The sequence below is a fragment of the Notothenia coriiceps genome, unplaced genomic scaffold (genome assembly GCF_000735185.1).
Source record: "Notothenia coriiceps isolate Sejong01 unplaced genomic scaffold, NC01 NC01_scaffold00000492, whole genome shotgun sequence".
Classification (NCBI taxonomy): domain Eukaryota; kingdom Metazoa; phylum Chordata; class Actinopteri; order Perciformes; family Nototheniidae; genus Notothenia; species Notothenia coriiceps.
The window spans coordinates 448,573-466,708 of NW_011333193.1; the positions used below are offsets into that span (position 1 = coordinate 448,573).

The 18,136-nt window shown below is 40.7% G+C and overlaps 1 protein-coding gene across 1 annotated transcript in view; it reads left to right on the forward strand.

Annotated features, from left to right (window-relative positions):
- The first annotated feature begins 1,177 nt into the window (after nt 1-1,177).
- xirp2a (xin actin binding repeat containing 2a) overlaps nt 1,178-18,136 on the forward strand; it is a 42,563-nt gene continuing 25,604 nt past the window's right edge. The window contains exon 1 of the mRNA XM_010781405.1: nt 1,178-1,569. Coding sequence (XP_010779707.1) covers nt 1,357-1,569 — 213 coding nt within the window. The 5' untranslated portion in view covers nt 1,178-1,356. The remainder of the gene's footprint in view (nt 1,570-18,136) is intronic.

Below are 18,136 nucleotides of genomic sequence, written 5' to 3' on the forward strand. Positions count from 1 at the left end.
TCACTGTATTGATGTTTCTATGTGACTGTTTTTAGGCTTGTAACTCAGCTGTCTTTGTTCCTACATGATCCTGTAACTAAGCTGTCAATCTCCATCGGCTTCCTCTGTTCCCTCTTACTCTCCTCTCCATCATGTGCTTCTCTCTCAGAGCCCACATGAATATAACAGGGGGGGAATTTGAACTAATCTAGTTTACAAAGCCCAATTTCCTTCAATGTATTGAAAATCACACTTTGTACCTGACTGAAATGTGAGTCACGGAGGAAGCAGACTTAACTTGTTAATTTCCCTTTTGTGCCAAAACAGAAAGCAGGAAAACACTCCCAAGGAAGTGTTGGTGTGGCAAGTGGAAAATGAACAATGTATCTGCCATCATGGATGCAGCGCAGGCCAGTAAGGTTAGTTTTAATGGGCTTTCCTTGTGTTGTTCAGGGATAATGGGCTTTGGTACACACCCCGTAGTGTTTCAGGAAGGATGGGTGAGGTTCAAAGTTGTTAATTTGTTTCCTGAAAGCTTACAGATGTTCCTTTTTAACCCAGTGTTAATTGTGGCTTTGCTCTGCATTGCTCGGGGTGCCACAGTCTTTTGTAGCTTATGTGTGAAAACAATAATTTTAAAATAATTGAATGAACCATTTTGGGATATTTTTTAATTCATTTTCTTAACCTTATTTAAACTCAATATTTAAAAGGAATGAAAATAAATAACCCTCCTTTTTCCTCAAACATTTTGATAGCTAGCTGTCAGAGCTAACTAGCTTGCTAACTAGCTTGCTAACTATCTGTTAAGGTTAATATTGAATTCAGCCATTTTATTTTCTGTTGAGAGGTTTAACTTTAACTAATAATAACATATCATATATTTTTAGTATGTTATCTATAGAAATCTGAAGTTGTTGAGTTGTTACAGAGTATTAGGGTGGGTTATATTAAAGAATCAGTCAAACTTCTCCCTCTTCTTTCCACTTTTTCACTCGTGCAGCCCCTCTCCTTTCCCCTGTCGTCTCTTCTTTGGCCTTTTTTCTCAACTCATATCTCAATTTGCCTTTCTGAGCCCACTTGTGAGTGTACATAGGCTTCTGTGTATGCATGAGTAATTACAGGGCAGGGGAGAGAGGAAAAAAAATTCCCCTGTGAACTTTCCCTTTCCTCCTCCTTTTCCTTTCAGCCACTCAGTGTGCCTGCAAGACCCGGAGAGCCTGGCAGACAGAGAGGAACCCACTCCTGCATCTCCATCTCCGATCCTCACCCTTTTAAAACGTCCTCACCCCTGCTGACTCACCTCACACAATACACTTCCTCTCCAAGTGCCAGCCTGAAGGGAAAAAAGGGGGGAGATACGGTTTCTGTACAACAATGGAAATTCAATCAGGAAATGGAGAGGAGGTGGCGAGTGCAGTGTCGGCGACCTCGGGCTTCGTTTCCCAGAGTTCCCCTGGGCCGCAGGTAGAGGCATCACACGATCCAGTGCTCCGAGAGGACCTGCAGGCTGCGAAGAGGATTGAGAGGTTTGACATTCCACTTGATAACCTGAAGAGGATGTTTGAGAAGCCTGGCGTTGGAAACACAGTAAGTAACTGCCACTCCGCATTTTCATTGTGTTTGTGTTTTCCAAATCTCTCCAAGTAAATTCCTTTTTTCAACCTTACAACGTAAAGTCAGTTGTGGTGAGTGTGAGGTCATGCCTCAAGCATACAGATCTAGTTTCTGAGTGCTGACACTGTGCACTATGTTTATATCACTGTTATAAGCTTCTTCTTTATATAATCACTCTTTCGAGGCGGATATTGCTTGACCATGTTGTTGACATATTTCTGGAAGAATTGGAAAGTCAAAACAGGATGTCGCTTAACCCTCCGTTTGCTTCGATGTGATTCATTTGGGTTTTTCCGTCGTTTCATTGGTGAAAAATGCTTCAGTTCTCGTCTCTTTGCCAGAGAGGAGGGTGGCCTTCTCTCTCTCTCGCTTTGATTTTCTGACTCAGCTGGCTTCTCTGAGAGGAAAATCTAAGTCTTTTGGAACTGAAGTGGGTCATTATGGGAAAACCACTCATTTACCAAATGTCTGAAGATAAAACCAAAAGGCCCAGATGACCTACTTTTTTGCTCCAATGTCATCAAATCAAACCCCATTAAAATGATTTAATGATTGGGCATGGAACATTTGAAACTCTAAACACAAAATCAACAGGGGCCAATGCATTATGGGGAATGTGGTTCTCAGTGTGTGCCAGTGTTGACTGCTGGTGGCACTGATACACAGCGGCTGCATCTGTGCCACAGGGTTGGTGATATTCGACACCCTGTTATTTGAGACCTATTTTGGGGGGCTTTATGGTTAAGCAGGATTTTAAAAATAACCCCGGTAATTGGCATGTCGGCTGCTACTGGAAGTGGAGAGAAGCTTCTCCGTCAGGCCAGAGGCAGAGAGAAATGTGAATCTGTTAGAAATCACATCTGGCTCTTGAGAAACATTAAACGGATTAATGTGGTTAATGATCCACATCACTCGAGCTAAGAGTTTAAGATAGCATCGTTTGATGGTTTCTTTTTGCTGTTCTGTCCAGCTGTGAAGGCTAATATCCTAGTTTCTCCTCATCAGACGTGTTTGGGCTGCTGTGGTAACTATGAGCCACAACAGTCTCAAGAGACAAGACCTCCTCTTTGGTTTTATTATGGCTGTTCAACATTCCAGTATTTCTTTGACTGTTAAACATGATCTCATAGGAGAGAGTATACATAGCACACCACTTTTAAAGGACATTTTGCATGTTGTGTCCACGCATTTTAAGCTTTTAGTGTGTCATTTAACACCCTGTTGTCATTCTCAAGTTGCCACATAAAACAGAACTATTTGGTTAGGTTTGGGTTGAAAAAGATCATGATTTTGGGTTAAATTGGTCCACGTGAACCGAAACATGGCGCATTTGAAGTTAATTATTTGTTAATGTTGTCGACTCAAACTAAACTACATCGTAAGTCAACATTTGAGTTTTGCATTAAGACAGGATGTGAACAGCAGGCAGTTTTGTGTTTTTTCTTGCCATGCATCCCATCCTCCCTACTTTACGCTCTTTATATCTTTATATCTTTATATTACATCCACTGACTTCTGAAGCACTTGCTCTGAGCCTTTCATATTTGACATTTTATATGACATTTGAAAAGCAAAAAGATGCATAGTGGTAACACACAAAGGGCTCAAAAATGGACTTGTCATTCAAACGCCATTTAGTGACACCATGCAGGACGATGCCTCTTGACAAATAATATGTTACTTAACCATTAGTGTGCTTCAATGTTATCAGTCCTTCTTTGTTTGAAGTGTGCGACCCATTAAAGCTGCTACAGCAAATACTTATAAACTATTTATTAGACCCAGAATCTCAACTCTATACAGTTTTGTTTTATTCCCACTGCTCCAATCAGCGTTGTTTTCGAGCTCCGTCATCTGGAGTTATCAGGGAGTGGACTCACACAGTACTCTCCCTGCTCAGCACTGAACAGCAGACAGACATAGTAGGCTATGTCCCAATCAATTCGAGCTAGCTTTGGTTTAATGCAGGAAAGCAGTACTTGGAGAGTGCATTGGTCTTGCAATTCAATGTCAGAACCCTATGCTACTTTGTGACCACGAGTTAGCTTAAAATTAGCATGTATACTGGCTGAGGCTGAGCTTAATATTTAAAGATGCGCTGTATTTTTCTTCCCGTGGCCTGTATTATTTATTTAAACGGTGTGACGTCATTGGACGGCCAGCCATAACAATGAGTGACAGACTCCCAGGTGGTCGCTCAGCTGTGGCCCACATCCTCATCGGGCGCTTCCAACAGCCGCAGATGTGGCGTCACGCAGAGCTTTATCTCGTGTGCAAAAGAGCGTGTGTGGCGAGCTGATCCTCCAGGGACACTGGCTCGTGTTTCAAACATCTGTCTGACCTTCTGGGCAAGATACACACATACTGATGCACGTGCATGAGACAGATGCTAAAATGGTTTTATATCATGCAGGGAGGGAGGAAAGAATTCTCAGAAGCATGCATGCACGCATTTTTTTGTTATTGACATGCATTTTAAAACAGGCTCGTCATCAAAAACAAGAAAGATTTCCATTATTTTGTACTATTAAGTTCATGATGTGATGGCTGCTGTTTGCCAGTGGGTGGCAGTGGAGCGTCTTTGAGTTAAACTGTCACTCTATGAACCCTATAAACTCCATGAAAGGAGGATCAATGTTGTGCTCTTAATCAGGAGTTTATCACAGTGAGACGATTACTAATCACCTGCAGTTAATTAGAGTTCATTCTCAACGCCTGAAGGTGTCTTCAAATCGCTTTTCTGTTCAGATTAGAGGTGTCAGATTATCAGGATTTGCATATTTGCTGAAACATGATTGGTTTGGTACATTTAACCCAACACAAAATAATGTAAGCGGATCTCAGGCCATGGGATGACACCTGGCTAACAGGATAACATGGTTAAGTAGGAACTGTTTTAGGTGGCTGACTCTGAATGAGGTGTCTACATACATTCAGACAGTGGCTCCACAGGTCTGGAATGTTGCCTTGGTTTATTTTCACAACTCGTATCATCACTGTCACTACATCACTCTTGCATTTTTTATGTGTCTGGCTCATGGTCAGTAAGATACTTGGCATTTTGTTCCTGTGACCATATCTTTCGTTATAGATCTTACAGCGTGTGCTCTTGAATATAGCCTGTTTTCAAATGTCAGAAGTCAATTGAAGCAAATGGAGAAATGTATTATATGCGGTTCCTTTTTATCGACTTCTCCGAGCAATTTCTTGTCTCTTTGCCGAATCTCAACTGACATGTTGAAAGATGTTCATAGTCCTGCCTTTTGGCTAATTGTCAGCCATTTCCCCGCGTTAAAAGAAAAAAAAAGAATCAATCATTATGCAACACCTTTCCTAAACGCACTTCATTAAACGTTAAATAAACTAAAAGCCACAATGTGTCTGCAAGAAATTGATCCAGACTTGATGAGGACACCCGCGTCCTCATCAAGTCCATTGAGCTCGTAAAAATTCCATTAACTTTTACCAGGCATCTCTTTCGTCTCACTTTCGCAGATTCAAATCTTTTAATGGAGCTGGCAGCGGAGCCGTGTGGTGACGCATTGCTAGTCTGTTGTGTGATGATGACTTGTTGCTCGCGCCTTGGCTCGTAGAATACTTGCTCTGTTCTGCTGCGAGCCAAACACAGCTGTGAAACTCCCCGCTTCATTTGTCTCGTTCAGATTACTCATTGGCTACCTGGCGTTCGCTTTGTTTATGGATTTGACAAATAAAAAATGACGTGAAAGTCGGCTCCGTGTTGTTGTCAGACCCATTTTCCCCCAGAGGTATTATAGTAGCATGTGCATATTCACTCCAACGTATGATAATCCATTCCCATAGCTGGGTAATGAATGCATATCTGCAGGCTTTCTTCCATACAGATTGTTTTGTGACTCAGATTGTCTTTTCTCTAACACCCACAGCCCTACAAAAGCATACGTGTTCAACAATTAGCCAAAGACCTCAAGTCTTCCTTGCTCAATCACTCATCATGGCGCTATGTCAATGTGAGGGCAGCATCATTTCCATGGCAAAAAAAGAGGAAGCACTCAATATTCTTTGGCTGTGTGTTCATTTACTAAATCTCAATCATTAAACCTTATGATGAATGAGAGGAACAGCATAAAGACACAGTTGTTACAGTTAAACATAGTGTCTAAAAGCCATGGTAGCAGCCACATTTAATCATCTCAAGGCCTTTTTCTCTTTACAGATATTTTAGAAAGCATTTCACTGAGAGGCTGTGCACATTTGTTGACATCTTCTCATAATTTAGCACATTAAGTAGTAACATTTTGGCTGTCAGGGTCTCTGCATTGTTGGTGGAAATTGGCCCCGGTTGTCTCATTACTCGGTACGGGTGCTTGGACAAAGTGAGGGTGCCAAATAATGGTCCCATGTTAGCATGAATAGATGGAAGCAGGAAACCGGAGCTGCTAAATATAACATATTGGAGGATTTGATACTGTACATCACACAGGGAAAGAATTGTTTTAATTTAAGTTGGGCTGATGTAGAAGTTTGAACGAATGAATGAGAAAAGGCCATTCTAGTTGACTCTAAGCTACAGTACATTGCGCAGCAGTACCTAGAACTAAATGCTAACGTTAAAATTCTTACATTCTCAAAATGACTCTGCTAACACGCTAATGTTTTATTGGTATTATTGGAAAAACGTTATGCTTCTTAATTGTAAATCACTTGCTTGTACATACATTTCCTATTTTTAAATCTTGACTAAAGAAATGTCATCCTAGCAAATCATTTGATCTTTTATTTGTAAGTAATAATATACGTCACTATTTTCCCTATATTTAGTACCAAATCTTACTTCTTTTCAGATGACGTCATTGGAAGTATAATAGCCCAATTTACAACTGTTATGGAGACATTTCCCTTATAGTCTAGCAGGAAGGGCCATCAGATTTTGAGATACCCCTACCCGAGGTAGAACAAATGACAACAATGATTTTCTTATCTTTAGGGTCTCCCATTAATTAAATTGATTGTTGTCAAATTTTATTTAAAAAAAGGTTTTTTGGGTTGTTCTTTAGAACTACCCCAATCCCTAAAAAAGAGCCAAATTAGACCAGGCTGAATATGGGAAAGGTGACAAAAAAGCCCATAACTTGAGAATGGCCACTCTTTTCCTCTTCAGATTTGCTGAGGTATGAACCAGGTGGCTGTCCTACATCACCATATAGTCAGACAATTATTTAACTAAGAAAATACTGAATTATAGTCCTGTAAACTTAGCTTTAGTTTAGACGGAAATTGTACTTTTGCTGATAGGAACATAGGACTCAATCACTTTTCTCCCATTTATCAGAAAAACAGTAATCCCTATCAAATATACCATTACTGAATTGTCTAGAGTGCTATTGAACACTAACCAGTAGTTGTATGGAAATATCTGGTACAGTTCTATTGCAAATGAGATTTCTTTAGACATAGGCCTACCTCTTCCCTGATACAGTCAAACTCCGAATGGGGGATAAGTGGCACAATAGCCTATAAGTTAAGAATGCTTACTCTGATGGTCATTATATTTGGAGAGGGAAATACCAGGTGGCTGAACTACATCACCAAATAGTCAGAATAAGAGTAACCAATACAATCAAGTGTATTGGTTCTAAATTGCAAGCCTCTAAAACATAGGTGTAAATAGTACAGGTTTTATTGAAACTGGAACCTTAATTCAAAGTACAGTATACAAATCATCAAATAATTCAGTGAGAGGTCAAGTATATAGATACTAGAATATAATGTTAAATGTCAGGTTCCTCAGAAACGTTAGGGGACACATTTTGACATTCTGCACAGCAGGTGCAGAACTCCGTACAGGGAAGGCCAACAGAGAGGCACTNGCAAGAGAATTTGCGCTTCTGCTATATGGAAAAAAGGAAATTGGACTGATGTGCACAAACTTGGATGAACTGAGGTTCATAATTGAATCAACAACAGAAAAACCTCGGAAAATCTGCCGCCAACAGAGGATGCATTTCAACAACATGAGCAATGTTTCAGACAGCAATATGGTGTCACAGCCCGAACCCAAACCCTTGTTATGGAGTCCTGTTGGCAAGGGGTGGATTGTCAGAGATGGGGCCATTCAACCAGGGCTATTTACAAAACCCCCAGCACCTACAGAATTGAGAGACATTACTCACTTGTATTGCAAAGATGCAAAGTGTGGAGAGAGTGGAAAGTGCCAGTGCCTCTCTGTTGGCCTTCCCTGTACATAGTTCTGCACCTGCTGTGCAGAATGTCAAAATGTGTCCCCTAATGTTTCTGAGGAACCTGACATTTAACATTATATTCTAGTATCAATATACTTGACCTCTCACAGAATTATTTGATGATTTGTATACTGTACTTTGAATTAAGGTTCCATTTTCAATAAAACCTGTACTATTTACACCTATGTTTTAGAGGCTTGCAATTTAGAACTAATACACTTTATTGTATTGAGTTACTCATATTCTGACTATTTGGTTATGTAGTTCAGCCACCTGGTATTTCCCTCTCCAAACATAATGATCATCAGAGGGAGCATTCTTAATTTATAGGCTATTGTGCCACTTCTCCCCCATTCGGAATGTGACTGTATCAGAGAAGAGGCCTATGTCTAAAGAAATCTCATTTGCAATAGAACTGTACCAGATATTTCCATACAACTACTGGTTAGTGTTCAATAGCACCCTAGACAATTCAGTAATGGAGTCCTATGTTCCTATCACCAAAAAGTACAATTTCCGTCTAAACTAAAGCTACGTTTACAGGACTATAATTCAGTATTTCTTTAGTTAAATAATTGTCTGACTATACGGTGATGTAGGACAGCCACCTGGTTCATACCTCAGCAAATCTGAAGAGGAAAAGTGTGGTCATTCTGAAGTTATGGGCTTTTTGGTCACCTTTCCCATATTCGGCCTGGTCTAATTTGGCTCTTTTTCAGGGATTGGGTAGTTCTAAAGAACAACGCCAAATTAGACCAGGCCGAATATGGGAAAGGTGACCAAAAAGCCCATAACTTCAGAATGACCACNTCCTTTTTTTCCCCTCAGGAAAGTGTCAACCATAATTTAAAAAATACACCAAAGGACAAAATCCCATTTAGCAAATCCCCCCAAAACACAAAATGCATAGTTCTCTCTCTCACACACACACACACACACACACACACACACACACACACACACACACACACACACACACACACACACACACACACACACACACACACACACACACACACACACACACACTATGGCAGCGCATGCAAGCATAATCTCTTCCTTTCTGTCACTGTCTCTCTCCTGCTGTAGTGGCACTCACATTGAATGAAACTCAAATCAGTGAGCTGCAAGGAGCAGGAGCGCCCGCTAACCGCAGCTCCCCAGCGCTCTGTGTTTGCCTGCTGATATTAGACAGAGTATTTTGTCTACGGCGGGGTGTTACTTTGCTCAGGGGATGATTAAGTGCACACGCGGTGAAGGTTTGTGTGAAAGCCGTGTGTGTGTGCGTGAGTTTGTGGTGGCTAGAGTTCATTACAGCTGGTTACAGAAGTGAATGTCGCTGAACGAAAGCCATTATAGAGATTCAAACATTAATCTCTCTTTGGTTGTCTGATGGGCTTGTTTACACTTCACTTAAAGCCAATGTCGCAAGTAAATTATGCATCTAGTGCATGTGGTGCGTGCTTGGGAACGATTTTCTCTTTATATGAATACACAGTTGGACAGAATATTGAATATCGTTAAAGAAGAGAGAGCCTTTAGACAGAAGTAGTGTACTGTATATCACAACCAATCAAGTAAAAGGTGAAACAGTACGTCTTAATGTCTTCCTTGTCTGGAGCATTGACGTCGGTTCAGGATGTCAAAATCAATTTACTGCCAGAAAGAAAATGTCATCTGCAAATAAAAAAGATCCTCATACGTTTATTATTATTACTGATAAAAAGGTCTCACAAACTCTCTTTTTTATAATTAACTCAATATTTTGTCACTTTTCTGTTTGTAAAACAAGTGAAACACCTTGAATGCCGTGCAGGAAAAACTGTCTTCGAATTTGTTTGCCTTTTTTTATTATTTGTACAATGTATGTGTACACAGCAGGTCTAAAAACAGAATAAACAAATAAAAAAAGTACTCTTCATGACTAGATCAAACCGACTGTTAGAACCAAACTCTGTAAGTGTGAACTAAAGCCCCGACATTATCACTTCTCAGTGAAGGCGTGGTAACTGATACAAAATATATATTTTCTTGCATCCAGCGACCAAGAAAAAACTGACGGCTGACGAAAAACTATTAAACTCTATCAAAAGCAGGTCAAGGGCACAGGCAGAGCTTCAGAGAATACAGTCTAGTGAGTCCATTTTAAAATGTATGTTCTATATAGTATACCAAGGAGCAGCAAGTCATATAATAACCTGAAAACAGACATGACAAAAAGGATTGTGTTTAGTTGAATCCGTTATCTTTGAGCTTCCTGTTGAGATTTCTAAGAACGGGAACTAATCTGTGGTTAGTCGATTCTACATTTGTGATTGTCCTGTCCCTAAAAAGAAACAATGTTGTGTTCACCGGGTATTGATGTGATTACTGCACACAGAAGGGAGGACTGCAGTTATGCATTTGAACAAATACAATAACCGGATGAATAGCAGCAGTGTCACAGCCCAACTATCTAGCTCTGAGCACCTGCCATATGTTCTCTTTGGGGAAGAGGAAGGAGGAAGAGGAAGAGGGGGGTAGTGATGGTGGTGGTGACTCCGCGTATCTCCTACAGACTGACAGAGGTAATAAGCGACAGTGCTTGGTGAAATCTGTCCAAACCTTGCCTGCCTGTCGTGAGAGATAATCCTTTTGAATAAAAATAATAATCACTGCCACCTCTTTAAAGAAGCTCAGCTAATGAAATCAATGGCGGCCATCTGGGACCATTTCATGTGCATCTACGACGAGGGCAGCCGGACCTGGGCTGGAGAAACCATGGTAACAGGAAATAACAAGGACACCTTCCATCCTTACATTGGTGCCTATTAGAGGGACAATCCGTGAGACCGTGGGCTCGCCATCACACATGCGGGGACTATTCTACACTGATTTTCTTGTGTCAGCTGTCAACGTTTTGTCCTCTAACAAGCTACTAGTAGAACTTTAATGGCATGCCATGGTGCACGGAGGGTCTCTGAGGAGGGCTGTCCGCCTCTTTCTACTCAAGTGTTCTGTCTCCCCCCCAATCCCTCTGTTTAAAAATGTCACCCTTAATAAGTCAATTAGTCCAGAACGTTTGGTTTTTCTCAAGTGGGAGGATATCACTTGTGAGGATGTACCAATTCCTCGCATGGGGGCATATTTTCCTCACCTGAATTATGTGGGCTAAGCTTTTTCACCATGGGAGAGGAAATCACATTTCAACCTCAGATGCGAGAGGTGTTTGGTGTTTGGCCCGTTCCTGCAGCGATGCGCCAGGTGTTTGGAGGCAGACAAGACTTGAATCACTCTAAAGCTCTCTATCTCATCCTTCACACACACTTCTACCCTGCTTTGTAAATAAATACGTGACACTCTGTGAAAGAATGTCCTTGTCGCCCTGCCCTGCCTCTCAGTGTTGCTTTTCAAACATGATTAATACGTTTTTTTTTTTTAGAAGCAGGTCGTACGGAAGGAAACATATGGCTGCCAGCACCTCTAAAGTTAAGTTTAATCCTAACAAAGAAGTATTTTTGTCACCGTGAGGTAGCTTGGCAACCAGCCAGCCAAATGTTATGATGTGTTAATTGGTGATGTTTAGAGTAACAATGTTTGTAGTTTCATGTTTTTAAGGCATATGTAATGACTATTAAACTACTCAAAATCAAATGTTTGACTTTATTGAGCCTGCATGGAGTTTGGAGTAGTAGTAGATACGTATATTTAGTCATTTTGTAGCACATTATCTACCTGTAGTGTTTGGATCATCACTCAAGGCTTGTACTAAAAACACATGAATAATTTGGGCAAATGAATGTGGTTTTTGACTAGTTTGAATACAAGTTGAAACTTTGCCAAAACTAAGCCCTCCTGCACCTGCTTGGACTCAAATAGAAATGTTCTTGGAGTGCTTTTACCGGAGTTGGTGAAACTACAGTAGCACTTCAAATCGATTTGGTCCGCTGGTTCGATATCAGGTGTGACATTCTGGAGGAGAGAGGGCGCCCACCTTGCCGGGAGGAACTCCTTAAAGACTTTCAGGTATTATTTTTGGATTGCTTTTCCTCTCCGTCTCTCCTATCTTGGCTTCTCTTTACTTTGAGTGTCGAGAGCTCCCTGGCCTGCTTGAGTGCTTCTTCAGCACGCTTGTTATCCTGATTTTCTTACAGGTGAATGCCGGGTTTCTATTGAACATCCAAACATCAAATCAATTCTCAGGCTTCACTGATTGGCTCTCCCTGTGCCTTTAGTTCCTTTAATGTCAATGTCTCTGGGGAAGCACTGTAGCTCGGGGCAACTAAAGACGTCAATCACACGTGACTCATTGTTTGGGTACTTAAATCAAAGGATCCATTGTTGGCCAATGGTGCAAACATGAGTGAATCTGAGCATGTGGACACAGACGCTGTATTTACATAAAGTTCAGGACAGTCCCTGTCAGCTCTAGGACTGAGTGCTTCTGGCTGTGAACGCAGCCTTATGGGTCTGCTGGCATAACATAACAAGTGGCTGCTCTCAAGGATGACTCATGAGATTCTACAACAGGAAACAAATCACCGGGCTGACGGAGGCTACCAGTTGCTTTGGATTTACTTTTCTAAACACGCCTGACCTTCTTCAACAATTCAAAGCAGTGAGGTAAAGGTTCATACAGTAGCAGTCATTTTAAACTGTTACTATGCAGGAAGAGGGATCAGGTCGTTGGTCATAATGTCTTCTAGTGAGTGTACACATTTGGTTGTGGTGATTCTCACATTTAAAAAAAATGACTTCATTGAATGTTACTTACAGTTATTGACTGCCATCCACCTTAACCTTCTGTTAGAGAGTGATTGACAGCTGCTTCAGTAGCCATCACGGGCAATCTGCTGGGCTAAAAACAAGCTGCCTATATATGTACACTGTGAGGGAATCCTGCCAGGAAATATACAAACTCAACATAACACATAAGGGTGAGTTAGTCATGCTGATTCCTACTTAGTTAAAAGCAGTTGTATAATGTCTACTGTGGCACGAGAGGAACGATGACTACTGTACAAATAACCCTGATGATGTCATTCGGCTAGGTGGCTACACATTCATATCAAAATCTATTGTTTAGATTGAATGTACATGACAGGAATTATTGTACAGATCCTCTTGAAAATAATCGTGTTTTAATCATTTTAATATATTTTTTTATGATAATGTGAATAATGTTTTATAAATGATCATTCCCTCTTACAATGTCGAATCAAAAAAAATCGCACTAGGTAATACTTTTGTGCAGTGGTTCAGGATTAAGGCAATAATAGTGTCCTGATTTTCATAACACTTTATTTAAGGGTGTCACATGGGCCAAGGAGGAACCTCTTTCATTTTTTTGTGGATTTGAATCACAGGGCAGACACATAAATAATTTTTCATTTTCATTAAAATTGCGAGATAGGGCCTTGGCAGGGGTCTGTGCTCTTCTTGCACCCATGAATTTAATTAATGTACTATTTAAAAAATGTATTTGTATAAATTAAAATTATACAGGCAAGAACCAAGATTTATTTTCTGAGCTGACCTTTTCATTTATTTAAAAAAGTATTTTATTTTATTATAATTGTTCCTCTGAGGCGTATTAATATACAGACTGTGTGTAGTTGCTTACTTACTGTGCTTGCTATGTCTATGTTTAGAAAGGTAATTGGAATAAAAAGCCACAGCCCAATGTATGGCAGGTTTTAGAGGGAAATTAATCCTCAGGCACCTTTCTTTGGATCCAACACTCAGCCGTGGTGGTTGCAGCTGTCTGGAACAGCGATGGTTCAATCTCTGGGGCTAAATCATTCAGGCTGTGTGAATAAATAGATGAGTGAATGAACAAATGAGTGCCAGAGTGAGAGGCGTTGCTAATTATGTAAGGTAATTGTCCCCTTGAAAGAGACAGCTATTGTGAGAAAAGAGATGGAGATGCACGAAAAGATCTAATAGGTTCCATCAACTGTACAGCCCATTTACTTTCATTTAAATGTGGTTCACATTTACCCACATCATTTTGATATGTTTGCTAATGTAATGAGTTTTTAAAAAATGTCTCCCATTGATGTGTTCATCTGAATGTTGCAGAGTGAGGCAGAGGTTAAAAATCAGCTGTTACTGTGTATCCAACCACAAAGGATACATATGAAATTAATTATGTAGGTCAACAGGCATAACATCTTCTGCTATCAAGTGATTGATAGTGAGACATTACATTGGAGATTAATTAAATAGTATAGCTCAATATTTATTGTGATGGATTACCTATCACAAAGTATTGGAAGTATTCAAATTTGGATTGGCGGTTGACATCCACTGGGAGTGATAATTGTACCAAATTCTGCCAATAAATGCTGTTTATTTCAATATTTTACTGGGTGTGTGAAAACATTGACTGCTGGTGGCGCTATAGAAACAGTCAAGAGGAAGTAGACAGTGAGATGTATCCTCTGGGGACCACGAATGTCTGTAAAGAATTAGATAGAACACCATCCAATCGTTTATTTCAGTCTGGATGCTAATGGCTGGCTAACCAACATGTCAACATCATCATACCTAGCTTTACAATGCAGATCTCAAGTTTGTCTTCAGTTGCTAAGCTGACTATACATGTCTGGCTCACATAAAAGGAAACATTGGCACTCGTAGTCAGACTCCTGATATCTGTTAGCTAATTGAACTATTGAAGCATGCTTTGCCATTTGTTATCTGAGAGCAAAACATGCACAGGAAACCATGAATGACGGAATTAACCGAGCAGTCTTTAAAGCCAGTCTTTGGTTCCAAGGCTTATCACCTCCTACTTGTTGGTGTTATGCAACAGTGTGCATTGTTCATTTGAAGGTCATCCCGGCTTTCATGCCATCCTCCCTTCCACTCCCCCCCCCCTCCCTTTTTGGCAGCTGTTTACTTTTCGCCATGCTTTTTGTTTACCATAAGCATTCCTTTCTGCAATCCAGTCGAAGCATGAAAACAATATTTGTTGTTTGCAATCCTGTATCGACTGTACTCATTATGACTCAACGGAGGCGCATCAATATTTCAAGAACTCATGGGCAAACATGGGCACAGAAGAGGGAGTGATGAGAGAAAGAGATGAGTCATGGGCCAATAAAGAAGTGAAGAGTACATGAACAAATAGAGAAGGCATGGAGAAGTCCGATTGACAACAAGAGGAATGGAAGCCACTCGGGGAGGGGGAGTCTGTATTGTCACAGTGATTTAATATGTTCTACCTAGGCCAGCTGGGACAGAGTGGATTAACTAAAGGCCAAAGAAGCAGACAGCGTCACAGTGAGAGCTAGACGGCAGAGAGCAGCCACATAGAAGAGAGACAAGACAGACGTATAGCGAGCCAGAACAAAGCCCACAGGGATATACAATGACTCACATTTATGGTCCCAGACAAACAGTGCAGCAACAGATGGGATATTTTCATACTGTTGCTTTACGGTGCAAAAAACCCATCTTGATGTATGAGCATATATTGCTGTTCGCAGCTTGTGCTCCATTTTCCTCTCCGATAGTTTTTAAGAGTGTAAAAAAACTTGGCTGATGTGTTTTCATCTCATGCCGTGTTGGTGAAAAGGCTGCTTGTTGTTTTTGTGGGTACATGATGCAACATTAAGTCAGAGTTTTCCCTCAGCTATAGTTGCGGTTCTTCCCTCTCAGAACCATCCTCCCCCTGTGTCTGCCTGACAAACAATGCACTTGTTTTTCAATTTTATTTTTGACTCTTTGTGTTATGAAGCGCCCGGGTGAAATATATTTTTAATGAATATTTTTATACAATCCGTATTTTGTTGCTATCAGGCATGGGCACAACAAGAAAAGTTACAGCGCAATCTTGGAGATGTAGCAATATACTCGCGGGGCTAGTTAGTCGAAGGCTGTAGCATGCAAGCTAACTGCTAGCAGGCTGCGGCGGTGCTAGTCCGTCACAAAATAGCTCTAGGCGGTTATATTACCCAAGCTAACAAGCATTTGGTAGCTACGGCTTGTAAGCTTATCTCAACAAGTTTATAGGGAAATGGGACAGTATTTGTTTTCCACTACAATGAACTGTATTCTGTTGTGACTACGCCTAAGTCAGGGAAATAAAACATTCAAATGTCCATCAAAAAGCTCACATAGCACATTTAAATATGTAATTAACTGTGTGATCCCAGGCAGACTTTCTTTTGCATATGCCACTCTTTGATCCCCACATATTTACATATGATCTGCCCCATACGAGCACAGCTGCCTACCGCCGGCCTCTGAGCAGCTCGAATGGAGCAGTTGGACGTTGTGACAGAACATGCTGCTATTTTTAGCATTACTAGCACTCCCCACGGGGCAGCTTTGCTACAGGAAGGCCAGTATAGTAGCAACACGGCTATTTGTTTCCCATTTTCAGTAAGGAGGATTTCAGTCAGAGGCACTTACTGCAAATGGTTATACAGTTTAGGAAAAAATGCAGTTGCTTTAGGGAGCTCTGAACATCAACCTACGGGGAGTATAAATCCCTCTTTAATAATCCAATGGATTGAAATAACACCTAGTTAATGAATATTACAAAAAGTATAGCCCATAATGAGGAGGTTTGGGTAATCCCTATGGTAGTTTCTACATCACCAAGTCACAAGAGGCTATTTTCAAAAGTGTGCCTAATAATCTTGCTGTCTCGATCCAATAAACGCTATGCACTCAGCAGCGATACAAACACATTATAGTTTCTAAATTGTTAGTTTGAGGCCAAATTCCCAACAATTTTAGCCACAGTTTGGTGCTTCACACTTTTTTTCAGGGTTAAGTGTCCTGCTCAGCGTCACTCCGGGTGGAAGCTGTTAGAGGAGGGTCGAGTCATTTAGCTTGCCCAACTGGGCTCATTTGCAAATGACAAATTTGACCCAGATCTAGTGAGCGGCAGATAAATTAAAAGCTTGACAGACGTCCAATGATTTTGAGTTTCAAAGCTTGGCTGCAGAAAGTCCCTGTGTGTATTGACTGCTGCCTATTAACAGGGACATTAGCAGGCCAATAATGCAGGCTGGAGGTCTGCCGTACAGGACATGGATACACTTAGATTTATCTTACACACTTTTAATATGAGACGTGTGTGTTTCACATAGATCTGAATGGATAAATGTGTTTGACATCAACATATTGCAGCATTTTTTATTATTAATTATAAGTGATGGAGAAATATACACGTGTGGGGAACGACATATAAGGTATTTTTCTTCCTTCTCTGTCTTTTTGAATTTTCACTTATGTTTTCATTATGTGTAACTACTGCTTGTTGTATACTTATTCATACTTTTATAAATATTTATAACGTTAAAAAAGTATGATTTTATACAATTCTTTGTACAATACAAGTCTTTTTTTCTCATAAAATGTTATAAGATTCTGTGCCAGAGCTCCTCATTCTATATTCTGGGCCTCTTCTCCTCAGATTATCTAACCCAAGGTTCAAATTGGAAGCCATGTGCTTGTCTCAAAGGAAGGGAAGCAGGGCCTGATGAAGCTTATCATTATCGAAACATGAATATAATTAGTTAATCAGACTATGACCTGCTTTACCTGCTAATTTATGAACTCTCTTTTCATTTGGTTTCTCCCCCCTAACGCCCCTGCTGAGACTCCATGGCTCCCTATCCATCTTCATCGTCCTTGCTCTCCGTCTCCCCCTCCCATCCACTCTCCCAGGCCTCTCTCTTCTCACAATATGGCCTTATGCTCACTGAATGTGAATCATATTTCAGTCTCTTTCATCAGTGCTCTCTTAATGTTCAGTGAGGGATGCCAACATCACCAGGCTCTACTATTTATACACGATGACTCTAAAGTGGCTTGGGCTGCGGCTCTGTTTTCAGCCTCTCCAAATATACACTGAAGCATGGAGCTGACTTACTGCATGCCTCGTTGAATTCTGGGGATTTAAGTCTATAATTGTGCAAATGCGTAATACGAGCTCGTGCATGTGGACGAACTTCACGTCACCTTCTACTGGAATTACTTTGTCCCGGACTCAAATGTTTCAACAGCTACGTATGGGATGGATGACCACAACATGTTATGCGTTCAGCATTTGAACCAACTGACTATATTAATCACCTGACTTTTCTTCGAGTGCCATAGGGTTAGGGTTTGTAGTCTTAATAGTCCAGCAGCAAGTCCTCAAAAAAGGCTTTAGTTTTCGAGATACCCCTGATACCCCCGAGGTAGAACAAATGACAACAACGATTGTTCTTATCTTTAGGGTCTCCCATTAATGAAATTGATTGTTGTATTTTGGGGGGAAATTTTTTTTTTGGGTGTTCTTTAGAACTACCCCAATCCCTGAAAAAGAGCCAAATTAG